The sequence below is a fragment of the Malus domestica genome, chromosome 08 (assembly GCF_042453785.1).
Source record: "Malus domestica chromosome 08, GDT2T_hap1".
NCBI lineage: Eukaryota > Viridiplantae > Streptophyta > Magnoliopsida > Rosales > Rosaceae > Malus > Malus domestica.
In genome coordinates this window covers 5077072-5095543 of record NC_091668.1, presented here as the reverse complement: position 1 = coordinate 5095543, position 18472 = coordinate 5077072, and the positions used below count along the sequence as shown (strand labels likewise).

General features: G+C 38.0%; 3 protein-coding genes across 7 annotated transcripts; 1 reads left to right on the top strand and 2 right to left on the bottom strand.

Moving 5' to 3' along the window:
- Positions 1–298: 298 nt before the first annotated feature.
- LOC103440784 (aminopeptidase M1-like) lies at positions 299–5646 on the top strand. 2 transcript variants are annotated; one of them, XM_008379489.3, is made up of 19 exons: positions 299–583; positions 957–1102; positions 1212–1314; positions 1575–1764; positions 1850–1943; positions 2106–2259; positions 2378–2482; positions 2567–2683; positions 2899–3012; positions 3126–3308; positions 3476–3794; positions 3874–3995; positions 4073–4170; positions 4300–4477; positions 4569–4683; positions 4766–4833; positions 4943–5017; positions 5136–5213; positions 5321–5646. In XM_008379489.3, exons 1-19 carry the CDS (start codon positions 368–370, stop codon positions 5504–5506), a joined length of 2661 nt encoding a protein of 886 aa, XP_008377711.3. In that variant the 5' UTR covers positions 299–367; the 3' UTR covers positions 5507–5646. The 2 variants fall into 2 exon arrangements, with proteins under 2 accessions (XP_008377711.3, XP_028962608.2); XM_029106775.2 differs by having other exon boundaries at positions 948–1102.
- Positions 5647–6305: 659 nt separating this feature from the next.
- On the bottom strand, positions 6306–9892 carry LOC103440783 (protein phosphatase 2C 50-like). 4 transcript variants are annotated; one of them, XM_070826666.1, is made up of 6 exons: positions 9734–9892; positions 9537–9609; positions 7872–9136; positions 7437–7754; positions 7215–7320; positions 6306–6986 (listed from the first exon to the last, which is right to left on the bottom strand). In XM_070826666.1, the coding sequence occupies exons 3-6, from the start codon at positions 8766–8768 to the stop codon at positions 6649–6651; spliced, it is 1659 nt and encodes a 552-aa protein (XP_070682767.1). In that variant the 5' UTR covers positions 8769–9136; positions 9537–9609; positions 9734–9892; the 3' UTR covers positions 6306–6648. The 4 variants fall into 4 exon arrangements, with proteins under 4 accessions (XP_070682767.1, XP_070682766.1, XP_008377708.3 ...); XM_070826665.1 differs by having other exon boundaries at positions 7872–9158; positions 9734–9818; XM_008379486.4 differs by lacking the exon at positions 9537–9609 and having other exon boundaries at positions 7872–9158; positions 9666–9825.
- Positions 9893–12374: 2482 nt separating this feature from the next.
- On the bottom strand, positions 12375–16954 carry LOC103440782 (uncharacterized). Its single transcript, XM_008379483.4, has 12 exons — positions 16689–16954; positions 15723–15897; positions 15496–15579; positions 15148–15389; positions 14785–15028; positions 14599–14678; positions 14432–14516; positions 14177–14308; positions 13967–14080; positions 13743–13784; positions 13050–13134; positions 12375–12924 (listed from the first exon to the last, which is right to left on the bottom strand). Exons 1-12 carry the CDS (start codon positions 16823–16825, stop codon positions 12833–12835), a joined length of 1512 nt encoding a protein of 503 aa, XP_008377705.3. The 5' UTR covers positions 16826–16954; the 3' UTR covers positions 12375–12832.
- Between the last annotated feature and the right edge of the window lie 1518 nt (positions 16955–18472).

Here is an 18472-nt window from a genome sequence, read left to right as displayed (position 1 = left end):
GTTTTCATTATGTTTCAATACTTCATAATATATATGTCATTCTATTTTGTAATTCATGATAATTATATATATTTTAAGTATAAACAAATATTTATTTATACAAAATATAACAGATTTACTTAAATCCGCTTATCTGCTTAAGTGCCTGCTAGGTCCCGCCTAACCTACCGTTCGACTAGCGCCTAGCGTTTTTTTTAAACTTTGGTAAAAACAAAATAAAAAGTCCACGTGTAAAATTTTCTCAGAAAATATTCGTACGTTGCAAGTTATAAAATCGTAACAACTGACGAGTCCCGCTCACACACTTTCGAAGTCTGAACTCGAAAAACTCTCGCAGCTTGCAAGTATCACAGTCGTCGTCGCTGCCATGGAGCAGTTCAAAGGCCAGCCCCGGCTTCCGAAATTCGCCGTCCCGAAACGGTACGATGTAAGGCTGAAGCCGGACCTCGCCGCCTGCAAATTCGGCGGCTCCGTCGACATCGACCTCGATGTCGTCGCCGATACCAAATTCATCGTCCTCAACGCCGCCGAGCTTTCCGTCAATGCGGGCTCCGTCTCTTTCACTCACGGAGGCTTGTTCAAGGTAATCGATGCGCTTTGCTCTTCAAATTTGTGGAACTGAGGAAAAAAAAGAAAATAGAAAGGAGATTGAGGTGTTTGGCTGATGAAATTTCATTGTTTTTAGGTTGATTTGTTAATTAATACTTGATTAGTAAAACTAAGTTCAATTAATCAATCGTTGATTAGTTTTAATTTTGGTTTAATCACTGCTCTGTTAATGATTTGTGAGCAAGTGAATGGATTCGAATTGATAGGATGTTTGTCAACTTTGCTGCCTTGTATGGCTGCACGGATAATGTAGGAAATGGAAAGATTATTTGGAATTCATTTCGTGCGTTGTTTGGCTACTTGTGTCTTTACTGACTGAGTAAATGAATGTTTGACAGTTTGAGCAGGTTTTCAAGCCTTCGAAGGCCGAGACGTTCGAAGAGGATGGAATTTTGGTTTTGGAATTTGGCGAGACGCTTCCGATTGGGTCTGGAGTTTTGGCTATTGAATTTGAAGGAATTTTGAATGACAAGATGAAGGGTTTCTACAGAAGGTAGTTTTTGAATGCAGGAACTTTTGCGCAGTCCATCTTCGATTGTTCGTTCAGTATTATCTTGTCCTAATGGTATAGATATGTCTAAGATTTGATTTGTTTCGTGCAGTACATATGAGCACAACGGTGAGAAGAAAAATATGGCAGTTACACAGTTTGAGCCTGTTGATGCCAGGCGGTGCTTTCCGTGCTGGGATGAACCTGCTTGCAAGGTTATCCTCTCTCTCTCTCTCTCTCTCTCTCTCTCTCTCTCTCTCACGCACACAGTTGAGTTAAGATGTTGATTTTCATCAGTATCAAGTGATATTGTTTACACCGTTCTGTAAATACATTGTTATAAATGCATTTTTTGAGAATAGGAAAAAAGTTATCTGTTGTTTATGATGGTATTATAGATGAGAAATCAATCTTCCCGTTCTGGTTAAATTGTTCAAATCTAGAATTTATGACTTACTGGCTATTTGATTGGCAGGCTACATTCAAGATTACCCTTGATGGTGTTCCGTCTGAACTAGTAGCCCTTTCCAACATGCCGATTCAAGAAGAAAAAGTGAATGGACATCTGAAGACAGTTTCATATGCAGAAACACCAATTATGTCTACATATTTGGTGGCTGTTGTTGTCGGATTGTTTGATTACGTTGAAGATCATACTTCTGATGGTAAACTCCTACACAATATCCCTCGTTTCATCTGTATGTCAATGCAACCTTTTTCTTGATGATGTCACATTTGATGTCATTATAGGGGTCAAAGTGCGGGTATATTGTCAAGTTGGTAAGGCAGACCAAGGGAAGTTTGCTTTGCACGTTGCTGTCAAGACACTTGAATTGTACAAAGAGTATGTGTGAAAGTTACCAATCATTCATATCCAAGTTGGCAATTGCTCTTGATGCGTGTTATCAACTAAAAGTAGCAGTTTCTCTAGATTTTTTTTTCCTTTTCATACTTATGCTGCATTACATTCCATTCAATATGAACTTATTGATGATAAGTTCTGCAGTTACTTTGCCATGCCATATCTGTTGCCCAAATTGGATATGATTGCAATACCTGATTTTTCTTCCGGCGCCATGGAGAATTATGGTTTAGTTACATACCGAGAAACAGCTTTGCTTTTTGATGAAAAACATTCTGCAGCTGCCAACAAGCAAAGGGTAAAATGCGAATCCTGAATGTTACTGCTTTCAGAATTTATCTTGGTTAATATGGTAGGGGAGTATAGTTTTTGCACCCAATGATACGTTTAATCACTCTATTTGGTTTTGGTAAAAGGTTGCGACTGTCGTGGCACATGAATTGGCACACCAGTGGTTTGGCAATCTTGTAACTATGGAATGGTGGACGCATTTATGGCTGAATGAGGGATTTGCAACATGGGTATCACTTCATATCATTGCTATAATTGTTAGTTGTTAGTTTCCATGCTTTTGTACTTAAAAGAAAGTATTTTAATGTCATTAGGTGAGCTATTTAGCTACTGATAGCTTGTTCCCAGAGTGGAAAATATGGACTCAGTTTCTTGATGAACTCACTGCTGGTCTTAAGCTGGATGGGCTTGAAGAATCTCACCCCATTGAGGTACTTATTTGTGGACCTGGTTTTTCATGGGTTTCATTTTAATTTTTTTTTCCTGAAGTTTACTGTTTCCTAGCATCGAATCTTGATCATCTACATAGAAGGCTTTAAATGGTATTATTCACCACTATAGTTTTCAAGGTGTTAATAATTGGAGAGTATTTATGTATACATGTATCTCTGGTATATTATGGTTTAATCGTTTTCTTTTTGGCCAGGTGGAGATCAATCATGCTGCTGAGGTTGATGAAATATTCGATGCGATAAGCTATAAAAAAGGTGCTTCTGTTATTCGGATGCTGCAAAGCTATCTAGGTGCTGAAGTCTTCCAGGTATGTTCTTTGATTTGTCAGTTAGTGTGCTTGAAGGTTGAAGGAACTATCTTATTTTCTAGGATATAAAAAAGTTACAGAGTTAATTGCATGCTACTTTTTAATGCATCCAGAGGTCACTTGCTTCGTATATCAAAAAGCATGCTTACTCAAATGCGAAGACAGAAGATTTGTGGGCTGCCCTTGAGGAGGGATCTGGTGAACCTGTAAACAAGCTAATGAATTCATGGACACAGCAAAAAGGTTACCCGGTTATTTCTGTCAAAATCAAAGATCAGAAATTGGAGTTTGATCAGGTATCCTTATGTTTGCTTCTTTCAAAGTTGTTTGATTATCAAAGGAACTTCTGAAAGAACCTCTCGAGCTCTATTGCATATATAAGCTGTTCAGTCATTAGTTTAGGTTTTATTCCATGGTACAAGGACACAAACAAAGATCTAATAAGTAAATTAATGTATGGCAGACACAATTCTACTCAAGCGGTTCCCAAGGCGATGGGCAATGGATTGTGCCGATCACATTATCCTGTGGCTCGTACGATGTGCGCAAGAATTTCCTACTACAATCGAAGTCTGAAACTCTTGACATAAAGGAATTTCTGGGTTGCTCAGTAGGAAAGGCTGGATGTGGAGGCACAAGCAACAAAGACAACGCATTATTCAGTTGGATAAAAGTCAATGTGGATCAGACTGGTTTTTACAGAGTGAAATATGAGGATGAACTTGCAGCTGCACTTAGAAACGCTATTGAAAAGAAACAATTGTCTGAAACTGACAGATTTGGTAACCATCATTTCGTACATGTGCTTGTTTAACTCTTTGATAGTGAAATTTTTCCTCAATTTTTTTTTTCCTTTAACAGGCATTTTGGATGATTCATTTGCCCTGTCAATGTCTCGCAAGCAGTCTTTTGCTTCATTGCTTACCTTGTTGAGTGCTTACAGAGAGGACCTTGACTATATCGTTCTGTCAAATTTGATTACTGTAATGATCTTCCCTGCATTGTGTTTATGTCACTGCATTTATAGCCTTAGCCTGATTCCGGTCCTCACTTTTCACAGATAAGTTATTATCTGGCAAGAATTGCAGCTGATGCTGTACCCGGACTACTGGATCACATTAAACAATTCTTTATTGGACTTTTCCAGTATTCCGCAGAGTAAGCTTGCTCTTTTCTTAACAACTCAAATGCCTACGTAGATAAACTATCAGGATCCACAAGATTTGCTTCTGTCTTTTTCTTTAATTTTGTTTAAAGTTTATCATTTATGATGGAATTTCTTTACAGGAGGCTTGGTTGGCAGCCTAAACCCGGCGAAAGCCATTTAGATGCAATGTTGAGAGGAGACGTTTTGAATGCACTTGCTGTTTTTGGTCATGACCTGACGTTAGATGAAGCAAGTAGGCGTTTTCATGCGTTTTTAGAAGACAGAAACACGCCCCTCCTTCCCCCTGACATTAGAAAGGTTGCTTTGATGTAAATCGTTAATTAAATTACACATACACAATTAACCTTTTAAGTTCATCGTTGATGTTAATTATGGACTACTGTTGCAGGCAGCATATGTGGCTGTAATGCAAAGAACAAGCTTATCTAACCGATCAGGCTACGAATCTCTTCTTAGAGTCTACAGAGAGAGTGATCTAAGCCAGGAGAAAACCCGCATTCTAGGTAAATATAAGAAAATAGGAAAATATTGCTGAACGTAGAGGCTGTTAGATTGTAGCAGTAATCGATGTGTCTGTGCCTGTAGGTTCATTAGCGTCTTGTCCCGATCCCAATATTACACTGGAGGTTCTCAACTTTATATTGACTCCTGAGGTACTTCAGATTTTCTTTCTCTTAATTGGAGGTTGAAGTTTTACTTATTAGTAATAATTTTGAGAATTCAAAGCTTGATGATATATGACTTTAATGCCCGTCTACGCAGGTTCGCAGTCAGGATGCTGTCTTTGGCCTTGCTGTTAGTAATGAAGGTCGGGAAACAGCTTGGACGTGGATGAAGGTACCTCTCTCACCAATTTACAACATGCTACGAAATGTTTCCACTTTCATAGATTTTATCTTTCTTCCCACTTTCGTTACTGTGATTCATTTTTTCATTTGGATTGCCCGAAACACAGGATAACTGGGAGCACATCTCAAAGACCTGGGGGTCTGGATTTCTAATCACTCGCTTTGTCAGTTCAATTGTTTCACCGGTTCGTTCTTTCTTTCTCTACAAACTTTCCTTCTTATCCTCGAGGTCTTTTTGTTTTGCAACTTAGATTACTAATGCCTTATCATTTCCTCCTACATTCCCATGCAGTTTGCTTCGTTTGACAAGGTTAAGGAAGTAGATGAGTTCTTCAAACCCCGTCCCAACCCTGCGATAACCAGAACCTTGAAGCAGAGCATTGAGCGGGTGCAAATCAACGCCAATTGGGTTCAGAGTGTTCAGAGCGAGAAAGACCTTGCCGACGTCGTGACGGAGTTGGCACGCCGGAAATACTAGGATTCCACGTTTGGCTGCTGCTGTTTTCTAACGAAGATCATCTCTGGGAATGTATTTCCAAAGCTTATGTAACTTAAATTTGCCAAAACAAAGAATAAAGAGACATAATGTAAATAATAAAAGTACCTGGTTTGCCTTGATTATGACTTGCACTCTCATGAAAAATGCAACCATTACTCGGAGAGATTTTTAAATGCACCGGGTACATGTCTTGGTATACCAAGTCTCATAAGTGGTTGGATACTTGAAAAAAAAAATTATAACCACTTTTATTGTGACACTTAGTGTACCACCATGTCGTCTTCACTTAAAAATTTCTCCATTACTTGAATCTCATTTTAATCACATTAGGTTACTCCGCTTGATTGGATAGGTAATTGTTATGGTTCTTTCTGCTTACTTTTTTGTTTAAGCGGTGATTGCCGCACTATCATTTTCCCCTGCCCTCATTCTTCTCGAGTAAATTTAAGAAAAATCAACGATAAGATAATAAAAACAATGAGATGAGTGCAGAAGGAGAAAACAGCAACATGAAAATCCCTTTTTGTTCCAACAGGATCCTTTCGGTGAGGATCCCGAGAATCCGTGAATCGTGTCTGTTCGTCGTACATCGTGCGGTCAATTTTTGTCAAATATTATTTGTGTTTAATTTTAAATAAAAAAATTAAAATAATTTCTGACCACACGATGTACGATGAACGAACGGGATTGACGTATCCCTGAGATCCTCACAAAGAGGACCCGACGAGGATCCGGATTCCTTTTTGTTCATGCAAGATCATTACAGGTGGCAAGCAAGTTCCAAATTTAGTAATTTTATAAGCACTAAGATTGAAATAATAGACTAAGTAAATACCCCCACTGAGCTTTTTCTTTTAACTCGGAGGCATAATGAATACAATTTAAAAGCATCACACTGCCACCATATTCCTATATTTTTTTCCTTCTACAAAGCAGCTGAGATTTACACAGCCACAGCTCGGCAGTGTACAGCAGATGTTCTATGGTACATACAGACTGCGTGCGGTTCGGATTAAGCAATGAAGCCCGGGCGAAAAACAAACGGGCAACACGATAAATCAGATCATACGAAAGTTCTTATATCATACAGCTACAGATCAAATGGGAGATGAAGGAACCGATCATGTTTTGCTTTTAAACTTCCTTTGAGCTTTCAAATCTACCACAATCACAGTAATGTTGTCCTTGCTTCCTTTTTGAAGGGCACGGTTTGAAAGAAACTCCGCAGCTGCCTGGGCAGCGGGATCAATTCCTTCGCCTCTTTCCTGCGGAAGTCCATCTGCGCCATTCTTCTTGTGCCAGAGGAGTATTCTTCTCCGAGCAAGGTCACACACTTCTTCGTTTGACATAACGTCCCATAGACCATCACTGGCTAAAATTAGGCATTCGTCGTCTTTTGTCCGGGGAATAAACATCACTTCTGGTTCTGGAATGATCCACGGTTTTAAATATCTATCGCCTGCAAACCCAAAACAAAAGTTGAAATTCAACTTTACTGTTGAACTGCTCAAGCTTTAGAGTAGGACAAAGCTTTTCTATGTACTTTGGTCACCGAAACGTCTTTGTGCATCTAAACGTACCATCATATTTGGGACCTAGCATCAAATCTATTGTATATATAGCATTCGGTGAAGTACTACAAAGGTTTCTACGAGAACAGAAGAAAAAACCATGGTGAAGCACATACCTATAGACCTTGACATAGCAAGAACTCCAAACACACGATGGCCATTCCATTGTATGACCTTGCCTCCAGCTGCTTCAATCCTTGCATATTCATCTTCCCGAATTGGCTACAACCGATTGTTCCATACACAAGAATTTACGACAAAATACAACAAATGCAGATCAGTTTCCACAATCAGTAATAAACTATAAGATACAAGACTTCGGTTAGACAATGTCTTACTTTATGATCCACCGACAATGCCATGGGTTCTTTACCACGACACAGAACTGCTCTCGAATCTCCACAGTTTGCTACTATGATATGAGACGAGCAAATAAGGGCAACAACAGCAGTGGAACCAACAGTTTCTGGGGCAATGGGCTCAACACCAGCCTTCCCTCCAACCTCAGTATCAACCTTAAGAAAACAATTCGTAAATGCATTTGTCCATTGCGCTTGGCAATTGTCTTTGATACTTACACTAACTAGGCCTTCCTTAACAGATTCTATCTCTTCAACCAAAGCCAAATGAACGCGATCACGACAATAGTTTGCAACCTAAACAAAATTAAAGCCGATTCCATGAAAATAAAATACCGGTAGAAAGACATTATGCGCATGTTATGCAGAAGGAAAAAGTTGCCCATGGAACACGTAAGGATTAGGAAATGGTACCTGAGAGCCTCCATGACCATCATAGACTCCAAAGAAATGCACAGTTTGGTGTAAACACTTGCTCAAGCCATCAAGTATGCGGTCACCAATCAGCATTTGAATTGGAATCTTCAAAAATTGTGGTATAGCGGCAAGTGCATCTTCCATCTCTGGTCTTCTTCCAATCACGGATGTAAACCCCCAAAGCGGCACATAGTCTACCTCAAAAACACTGCGGCTGACTGTTTCTTTGGCCCCCGTTTCCACAGGTAATTGATCAACAACTGCAGATGGCTTTGGATCAGACCCATCGCCAATTTCTTCCTCAGGGTTCCCTGTCACAGCAAGGGGGTCACTTGTGATCTCTGTCTCAAAATTTGAATCACCTAAATCTGTAGCCTTATCGACAACATCAACACAGCAAATGCTCTGCTCCGTGTCTACAGAACTCAGTGTGCCTGCATCAGGACCAATCTCGTAGACAAGGAAGTCCTCTAAACACAAGCTACTTGACTCACTCGCCACTGAGACTGAACAAAAGCTATCAAGAACCTGATCGCCTTCCAATGATAAAGAATCATCGTCCTCACTCTCACGGCCTACCAAATCAGCAGAAGAAACCCAATTGCGTTCGTCTTGAGATATCATATCCAACAAAGGAGCTCCCCCTCCCTTGTCCTCTTTCGGCGCAGAAACTGTTCCAAAATTATCATTACCTGAGCAACTACAATTACAATCCTCTTCACCAGCTGCAACTGTCTCACTGGAACCCATGGTGACAGAACCAGATAAAAACCCCGCCGTGTTTTTCATTAGCTTAAGGCTTGTGATATCGATGTGGGCAGCTATGGTTGGGTTATCACAGACTGAGTTACCTACTCTAAATGGCAACGCGACCGCCGGAGACATATCCTCCATGAAAATCCTTATCTGGGCAGTACAAAAAGTTACCCTCCAATCCCTCCAACATCACACAACCTGTCATTTCTCAATTAATCGAAGACTTTCTCCCCCTATTGAGAATGATTTCGGAATGTGAACGGTGGGTTCTAACGGGCCATTTTCCATGCCTGAGGGCACCCGAATAAAGGCGAAAAGACGGTTCAAAATTCAGGAGATGTGAACGTATGGATGAGCTAAAAAGGGTGGTGGAAAATGAAATGAGTAGTCAGATCTGGTCATCAACAATGGATCCACACTTCCATTTTTGGAAATTGGACTTTAATATTACTAAATTGACAGGTTGTGAGCCCTTTTCAACTTCTTCTCTTCACTCTTCTCATCAACTACAACCCAGAAAGATACAAGCTTTAAATGCACAAATGAAAAGAAAAAAAAACTGTAAAATTAGAAAAAAGTACAAAAATCAGATTAAATTTAGAACCAACCACTTATCAAAGCACAAGAAAGAAAAAAGACAGAAAAGGAGGTCATGAGAAAGAAACCCAACTAAGGCAAAGCCCCAAGGGTCACATGAAAACCCAACCCTATCAAAGAAAGCAACTTTTTCCCATCAATATTAACTTAGACTTCCCTGGATCTGGGGCAACCTATCTCTGCCTCTCGTAATTCAACTCTCTCTCTCTCTCTCTCTCTCTCTCTTCTCCCCTCCCTCTCTCTCTACAAATAATTATGACAATTATCAAGCAGGAAAAGGCAAGAAGGTAAAAGAAGAAGAATCACTACCTTATTTGTCAACCGTGTAGTCTTTCCTTCCCTCCCTCCTTTCCCTCCCTCTCTCTAAACTTTATTTAAACAGCTGAAATCCATGAAAAGTATCAAAGAAATCAAGAAAACAAGATATGGGAAGCTTACCAATTAAAAAACCCAGCTCAAAGATGACTGCTTTAATATTAATAAATGTAGCTGGAGAGAGTTGAGACCTGCAAACGCAAGAAAGGGAGTGGAGAGAGAAATATACCAGAAAAAGTAAAAATAATAAGAAATAATGGAGTTAAAAAGGACAAGAGACAGACAGGGGAGTGAATTTGAAGAGTGAGAAAAAGGTTACACATGTCAAATCCTGAAGAGCATATTAAAGCATCTCCACCCATCCCATGATCCTTCCCTTTTAATTCTCTAATCCTAAATTATTATCAAAAGGAAAATGCTTCAAAGGATTTTTTTTAATTTTTTTATTTTTATAAGTCTATAAATTTTTGTTAATAAGAGGGAGGATCTTTCTCTGGTATCCTGCCTAGACAGTCTTATCTTGTGTACTTGTTGTCCTAATTAAAAAATTTTGTTATAAATTTCTTTTGTTTCTTCCAATGTTTTAATATGTTTTTATAAATGGCAGAAATCTCATTATTAATGTTGGCGGATATTATACGCAACAATGATTAGGAATTGCAACAAACTTATCATAATTTATTCTTTTATCTTGATAGATCGGTAATGTTTAATACTCATATAGATCTTATAAAGTGTAGACAAAAATTTTAATAGAGTGTTGGGTTATAATAGTTTCGAACTTTTTTCGCTTCTTTAATAATAATAAATTTATAAAAATTAAAAAAAAAAAGACTTAAAGTTGTAAGTATTTGTATTGGTTTATAAAATGAAGCACTCACTTGGTTTAAAATTTTGTATTACCAACAAACTCCATCTTACCTTTATGGAAGGTGGGTTAATTATTTTGTAAAACATTAAAAAGAAGCATATGAAAATCGCAAGGGGTTTGTAGTTTGAGTAATTGAGAGCATTTACGCAATGCATTTAAGAAAAGGCTTTTCATTTTCTAAATTCCAACATCTGATTTAACAAACAAACCAAAAAAGGAAGAGGAAAAACAAATTATCCTACGGTAGCCATAGTAAATCACGATATGATCTGAATACCAACTTTGAGAAAATATGCTTCAAATTTTAGGCCTAAATACATAGTGGTTATATACAAATTTAAAATATATTGCGTGGATTAGTGATAATGGATATTCGAACTTAGAACCTCTTCTAAGATTTGCACTTGGTTTTTAAAGAAATGAGTTCGAGGTGAGAAATCACTTCCCTTCGTGTGTTTGGTTAATCCAAAATTGTGAAAAACTTTCACGTCTTATGAAAAGTGAAACCGTCCATCCAAACTTAGATTTAATTTTTATTTTCATTATATTTCCTTTCAACTTGCTAACTGTATTATTAGGTTGGGAGGAGGCTGACAATTTTGAGCTTAATTATTCAGAGTTTGCTGTATCTAGTTGACTAAAGCAAATAATTAACTAAATAATTAACGATCATTCGGTCTCATATAGAGATACATAATATTGAACTGAAACGTTAAAATAACGGAAAATCCCAATTTATGTAAGTTGATTAAAAAAATATCGATTTGGAAAAGGTTTCTCCATAAATATTGATCTGAAAACAGATGGAAAATTAAAATAATGTCCAGTGTAAATTTTTTATTTTTTCTTGACAAAAACATCCTGAAACCTAAAGGGATGATGTCCCAATCCGGATAACTGCTGACCTGTGTAATAAAACGACGTCACTGACTGACGCGAATTACAGAGCTTAAAATTAAGGCCCACTTGGTGGACTTTGTCTAGTGAATTCCTATTGGGTCTCAGATTTTAGTGGGCCAGAGAGAGTTATAGCCTGCTGAGCCCAAATGGCTTTTATTTATTGGAAATTTTAACGAAAAGCTTTAGGTACTGTTCACTTTAACAAAAAATCACATTTTTACACTAAAAAGTCAATCCTAGTACTATTCACTTAACCTTATCGTTAAAACTCAAAATTTTCAAACCATTTTCATTAATTTTCCTTTTATTTATTTATTTATTTTTTTGGTACTGAAAATTCGTTGTGATTTATCTTTTTCTACGATTGGAAGAACATGTTGGATTTTCAAGAATATTTTAAAAAAAGGCAACAAAAGGCTTCCCATTTTTATGTGTGAAAATCTCCAATTTTAAACAGAAAAATGAAAGTAGCAAACTTAAGCGTAACCAAGTTGGTTTACACAATGTCTTTTTACAAAACATCTTGGTTTGACACCTCTTCTCTAATTTAAGTTCAGTTAGAATATCGGTCAAATAAATAAAAACAGAACAGGAAAGCTAGGAGAGAAAAGAAGGCTCGAAATTCTTCAAGGGTATATTTGAGTGAGGGATTTAGGCATAGTGATGAAGAAATGGATCATAAAAAGTTAGATAGGAGGAATTAGAAATAACTACATGAGTCCTACAAATCCCTCTTACACTCCATTGTACTGCTCATACGGTGCATTTCTAATCCCTCATGTGCAACTTTTTGTGACCAATTTTCTGCCTCACTTTGTCTAAATCCCTTGGAATTTGGAATTCCCTCACCCAAACATGCCCCAAGACACTCCAGCGGAGAAAATCTGTCATGTCACCGCAGTACAGTCTCTCCCACTTGTAACAACCTCGAAGTTCAAGGAATTGACATATTTAACAACAACAACAAAAAAACCTTATACATACATTTGTAAAATTCCATTTTGGCCAGAGTAAGAGGCATATGATATATAATATGGAGGTATGAAAATTGAAGCAATATATTTACACAAATATTTCATTTCATAGCAAATTTCAAGTCCATCCCTTAAAAGCCTTAAACAAACACAACAGAGAGAAAAGTTACTTGTCAAATGGCTACTGAGTTTCTTGGTAATTTGGCCATGAATACTTGGTACTTCAACCAGAAACTGCCACGAGAGAAGGCATTGCACAATACTGCCAACCTGGGCAGTCAGGACAGCCGGTTCCCAGAATTCTCAGGCTACATTAATTCTAAAATTCTAATTCACAAGACCTAATTACTGAAGTCTCTCACTCGCCTCTTTTTCCGGGCTTTTATGAAGTTCTTCAATAGTTACAGTTACTGTACACTTAAAATGTTTATATTGCAAGCTACGCGGCAGCCAATTTGAAAGATATGCCAAGTTTCTTTGAATATGAACCCGAATTAAGGACATGAGTATATATCTTGTCACCTTTTGTCCCCAGGGATTTGGTGTTATGGTAACATGGGATCACCGGCTGATGCAAGCATCTGTAACTCGGCTTCCTTGGCTGCCCGTTCAGCTTTAAAATCTACCCTAGCATCACCTGCATATATTGGCGAATATATAAGCTTTAATCCGCTTAGGTTCATAACAGAATAACATCAGGTAATTCCAGTTAAGTTATACGATTCTGGAAACAAGAGTCAACATTAGAGTAACATTGCGTACCAAGAGCTTGACGAAGCCCTTTCACAGCATCAAAGTTCTTGTATGTATAGCCAACAAAGCTTAAATCTTTGGGAGTCATTTGCAACTGCATGAAAGTTTAAGGTGATAAGGAATACATATTGTACATTCATACTAAATCATAAATTACTTAAACATGTGGTACGAGTTCGTATGAACAGGCTATTGCAGATTTTTGTGGATCCTCTAGAGAATAGACATGAGAACTCTATTGATAACAAAAGGGCAATGAGGCGTTGCCTAATAATGCAGATTCCTTCTGAGTTCTGAAAATAATGTTTCACAAGTTGAGATATAAGCAAAAGCCAATTGAGATTGATTTTTTACAAGAAAATTCCCTTTTCAGAAAATTAAAAACAGAATTATTGGCATCAAACAGCACTAATGCAGATTTCATGGTGGCCGGCTAAAGTCAACAATTGTAATTTGGCATTACGTCATCTTGAAGACAAACATAGATGAAAAGGTCTACACTATGATCTTTTCTTTTTCCTATGGCAGTTCTCTTGGCTCTGGCGCCTTTTTAACAAAGGGAACCCAGTATTGAGCTTGGGTTTTCTCTTCAGGGAAAAGATGAGCATAATGCCAATTGATTGTGTAAAGTATTACATATCATGTCTTATAAAATATGTATTGCATATCATCAGTATATAGACAGCATCTATAGTTACAAACCTTTCGTGAAGATCCAGTTCTTGCTGACGCTGGCGGGTCCAACTAAGCACAAATGCAAAGATGTACGGAAGTCAGTATTTCAATAGGTTTGGTAGTGCAAAAGTACAGAACCTAAAAGGTATAGATAAATGGAACTGTTAATTATAGCACTGATATTAGTAGATGTCGGTGCAGAAGATGATAAACAATGATACAAGAAATAGAAGGATGATCTTGTAAAATACCTCATCAAACTTCATAAAGTTTTGGGTATCAAGCTCTCCATTCACTTCTGGTTTGAATGCTGCGTCCATTTCATAGAGTTTGTCCCACACAACATCCTTGAACCAAGGATGAGACTGATACAATACAACATAGTTTTTAGAAATTTAAGAAAGAAAAAAAATCTGATTAGAGGATAAAGACAACAATTTATTCAAATAGGAGAGCTTTACTTTGATTTGATGTGCCCCTCCAGTCCCTAGCCTATGCTCAACATCACACAGCAACCTGCAAATAAGATCCTTAGCCTCAGCTGTCAACCTTGCATCTTCTGGAAATTTTAAGTGGTTTTTCCAATGAACAATCTGACGTAAATTGACAAATACAGTGAGTAATTTTGTATGTGAAACTGAAGTGACCTTAGTTCAAACCTATGACTCACCACAAAAACTTTGCACTCAGATTTACATGAGCGTTAAGCATTTTACCTTTCTGCATGTAGTTATTGGATCATCTGAATAAAATGGAGGGTAACCAACAAGCATTTCATACATTATTGCTCCCAATGACCACCTAAACCAAACAATACATATCATAAACACAAAGATGAGAGAATGCAAGAGAGAATAAAAATAAATTAGCAGTATAAACTTACCAGTCGCATTCCATTCCATATCCTTTCTTCAATAACACTTCAGGTGCAATATAGTCGGGTGTCCCCACAGTTGAAAATGCCTTTCAGAAAACGAAGAAACAAAAAACAATAGAGTGAGGGGAAAATGTCTACGGGTTAAGGCTAAAGATATACCGCAAAAACCAGTCTGTAAAGATGCTAACATACCAACTTCCTCCTGTTCATCTGCCAATGTTGCAGCTGTTCGGCGGGGCTTTTCCAACTACTCCGATTATCCGCATCAGGAACGCATGTGTCGATATCCATTGGTTCTGTCATATTTTCATCATCCATAGTTCTATTTTCATGCAGTGAAGGTAAAGTTGTACAATCAAGAGGCTTACAGAGGCCAAAATCCGAGAGTTTCATGTGACCATTTTTATCCAGAAGCAGGTTGTCTGGCTTAATGTCTCTGCAGAGGCAGCGAAAATGAAGTGGTGAGACAAGATTGCATACTTAATTCATCACCTAACAAGTATTCCGGTAACAAAATAAAAATTTAATAACATGATATTAGTAGAATTCTTCAACCTGTGTATGTAGTTGTGTTTCTGAATAGATTCTATGGCCAGTACGCTCTGTGCAATGTAAAATTTAGCCACACTTTCAGTCAAGGTGTCTTCCCTAATCAGCAGAGTCATCATGTCACCCCCAGGCAGATATTCCATTATTAAATATAAGTACTCATCGTCCTGGAAGGAGTAGTAAAGTTTAACTATGCAATGGCTGGCAACTTCTGCCAGCAAGTTTCTTTCAGCTCTAACATGTTCCACCTATAAGGCAAAACGAAAAATATATCAACAGCAAAGTTTCAATGATGAAAATCCAGGAATGAGTTCCAGTGGTGGGTTTGGAACAAAGTTGCATATGTGATATTACCTGTCCTCTCTTCAGCATTTCAGATTTCTTCAACTTTTTCATGGCGTAGATATTGCCAGATTTTTTCTCCCGACACAATCGGACCTGTAGTTTGAGAGTGAATTAGGAAAGGTGTACTGCAATTAGCAACCACATCTAAAGCATAAAATGGAACTTCAAGCTAATGCGAGTCCAATGGTCAATGAAAAGTTTAATACGTTCGTTAGAATACTATGTTTAATACAGACCTCACCAAAGGCCCCCCTACCAATGATGGTCAAAGGCTCAAAATCATCAACACATATCTTGTGCCTTTTAAGTCGCATAAATTCTGTCTCTTTTCGCTCCAAGTCTTTAATCAGGTTGACTTGTACCTCCTTTGGCACATCTGACGAAGCTAATTTCCTTTCCAACACCCATCGTCTGCAACAGAAATAAATATCATGCCGGTAACTCACTGCATCTTTGAACTAAAGCATTTGGCAGTGGCCTTAATGATTTTCACCAGAATACCCTTGTTCATGTTAAGTCGGAGTATGTGAGAGGAGAAGTTTCTTATTTTCAATTACCTTACTTCTAGAACTTTGGTGTGAAACTCTATGAAAAGCAAATGTAATAACCCTATCATTAACCTCAAATTTTAGGCCGCCCCTTGGCATTTGGGAGACTTCGGGGGAGATGAACTGCCCTTGCTAGATTGGATTCTATCAAACATCTGAGTATTACTGATGCGGACTAAGGGTAGTAGTCTAATTGCTATACAGCCTAAATCAAACAAAGACAATCTAAGATTACCAAATAAACACCGATTCCGAACCCACACGGATCAGATTCCGCAAACCCCAATTCTTATCCCAACGGAATAACTACCCTATTAGACCCTCATTTGCCCCATGACTACTTGCTTCCATCTTTAAAAAAAAATCTGATTTCTTTACTCACCCCCACACTTCCTCAACCCAAAACATTAAAGAATCACATTTTCAACTAACAAAACCACGATACCAATACACATTTCGCTATTCCCACATTTTCTCAGCAACCAAACAGCAGAAATCGAAACCAATTCATGAAATGACAACACCCAATTCAAACACCGAAGAGTTTCACGATTCAGAGCTCGAATTACTTCCCCAAACTACATTATTCAGCAATCCAAACAAAGCTTAAGTATGAAAACCCAGAAGCAATTGAAGCTGCAGATTGCAGATTACCTCTCTTTCCGCTCCTGAATGTTCTTCATCTGAGCTCTGTAGTGGTTCTCTATGAACTGCTTGGCCGCCGCCACCTTCTCCATCGTCAAGCTCGAACCCAGCACCTCCTCCTCCTCCTGCTCCTCCAGATCCTCCATTCTTTCTCTCTCTTCACTCTCACGGTACCGTCCAGTATTTTCTCTCTCTACAGACTCTCTCTCTCTCTCTCTCTCTCTCTCACTCCTCTGAGGGAGCTTCGTTTTTATTGCGACGACGAGTAGATGATGAAAGAGAACCTCCCAAAATATTTACCTCTCTCGTTTTTACTCCTCAACCGCTATTCGCACGCCACGTGTACTGGTCAGACTTTGGCTCCTACTCGGGATGACGTGTCGGATCACGATTGACTGGTGGTTGTGAGCCCACGGGGTTTCGAGGCAGTGGAGCGGAGCTCGACAATTTCTTTATAAATATTTTTCAGATTGCTGCTGCAGGATGAGTGGCGGAGTCACGCGCTTGAGAGTGGGAGTGTGACACGCTCCACGTTGTGGTGAGGGGCAGTGTAGTTGTCATTTTAATGACGCTTTAACGATTTTAATACCCAAAAGGCAAGCAACTTATTTTCGTTATTACGGATTATTGTTCTTAGGAGAGGATTGTTTACGGATTTTCTTTGTGAGGATCCTAGCGTTTATCTGTTCATTGTATATTGTGAGATTAGTTTTTGTTAGGTACTGTTTGTGTTTAATTTTAAATAAAAAAATTTATAATAATTTATGATCACACGATGTACGATGAACAAATAAGATGTAAGGATCCTCCGGATAGGATCTAAATTTATTGTTATTTATATTTTTATTCAAATAAATATAAGATTAGTACGTGGGCCGATCAAAGCTACCATTTGTTTACACAAATTCTGACACACATTTTTGTGAATGTCACTTTGTATTGTATTTCAATGGTCTGAACCATCTATGTGGAGCCAAAAATAATCTCAAATATTATGGAGGTGACAGTGAATTTTTGGACAAGAAGGAAGATATTACCCTCGAGGCACACCGAATTTTTGGACAAGAAGGAAGATATTACCCTCGAGGCACACTGGAATCCCCACGTGCATGCAGCAGACAATAACAGCTCAATCAAGAAAGAGTCAAATGTAATCAATATGGAATTTATTCAAATTCCTCTCATCACTCCTTGTTAATCCTTTATTGATTTTATTCAAAGGGTAACTCCCAAAACCTCCTATTTAAATTATGAATAATTGTCATGTTAATTGCAAGATATTATTTCACATAATATCTTGCAATTATTCGCCCAAATACACATGTTTGGACCCAAAATTACACTATCGGCCTGAGTAATCGATGTCGTTGAATGAACAGAATTTTAGACCATTGAATGACAAAGAGGTTGAAATAATTTTCGATTATTATTGAGAAATAATATTGTGATTTTAATCATGATATTATCTCTTGGTAATATATTAAATTATTTAACCTAATATTTGTCTAAATCCCCATTGATTTGACCATTTGGGATATTGGGATACGCACAGCAATGATGCATGCGAGGATGGATGAATGCATGTGTGGGTTAATGCAACAATAAAGATGATGGTTTTGGGTGATGGATGAGACATGAAGTCTAGGAAATCTAGGCTTTTGGTGATGATGTGATTCCTAGATAGGCTTTTTAGTTTGTTTGAAAAGTCATAGATGACAAACGGATCAGTTTTCCTGATAGAGTTTGTTGATGCACAAAACCGGTGGTCTTGGAACAACATAAATCCGACCGTG

Coding starts and splice junctions, on each gene's coding strand:
- LOC103440784 (XM_029106775.2), top strand. CDS start 368: ATGGAGCAGTTCAAAGGCCAGCCCCGGCTTCCGAAATTCGCCGTCCCG. Junction 3,013..3,125: donor TAGGTGCTGAAGTCTTCCAG/GTATGTTCTTTG, acceptor TAATGCATCCAG/AGGTCACTTGCTTCGTATAT. Junction 4,171..4,299: donor CTTTTCCAGTATTCCGCAGA/GTAAGCTTGCTC, acceptor ATTTCTTTACAG/GAGGCTTGGTTGGCAGCCTA.
- LOC103440783 (XM_070826666.1), bottom strand. CDS start 8,768: ATGGAGGATATGTCTCCGGCGGTCGCGTTGCCATTTAGAGTAGGTAAC. Junction 7,755..7,871: donor ATGGTCATGGAGGCTCTCAG/GTACCATTTCCT, acceptor AATTTTGTTTAG/GTTGCAAACTATTGTCGTGA. Junction 7,321..7,436: donor CATTGTCGGTGGATCATAAA/GTAAGACATTGT, acceptor AATCGGTTGTAG/CCAATTCGGGAAGATGAATA.
- LOC103440782 (XM_008379483.4), bottom strand. CDS start 16,825: ATGGAGGATCTGGAGGAGCAGGAGGAGGAGGAGGTGCTGGGTTCGAGC. Junction 15,029..15,147: donor AAACACAACTACATACACAG/GTTGAAGAATTC, acceptor CTGCCTCTGCAG/AGACATTAAGCCAGACAACC. Junction 14,081..14,176: donor GAGGGGCACATCAAATCAAA/GTAAAGCTCTCC, acceptor GTATTGTATCAG/TCTCATCCTTGGTTCAAGGA.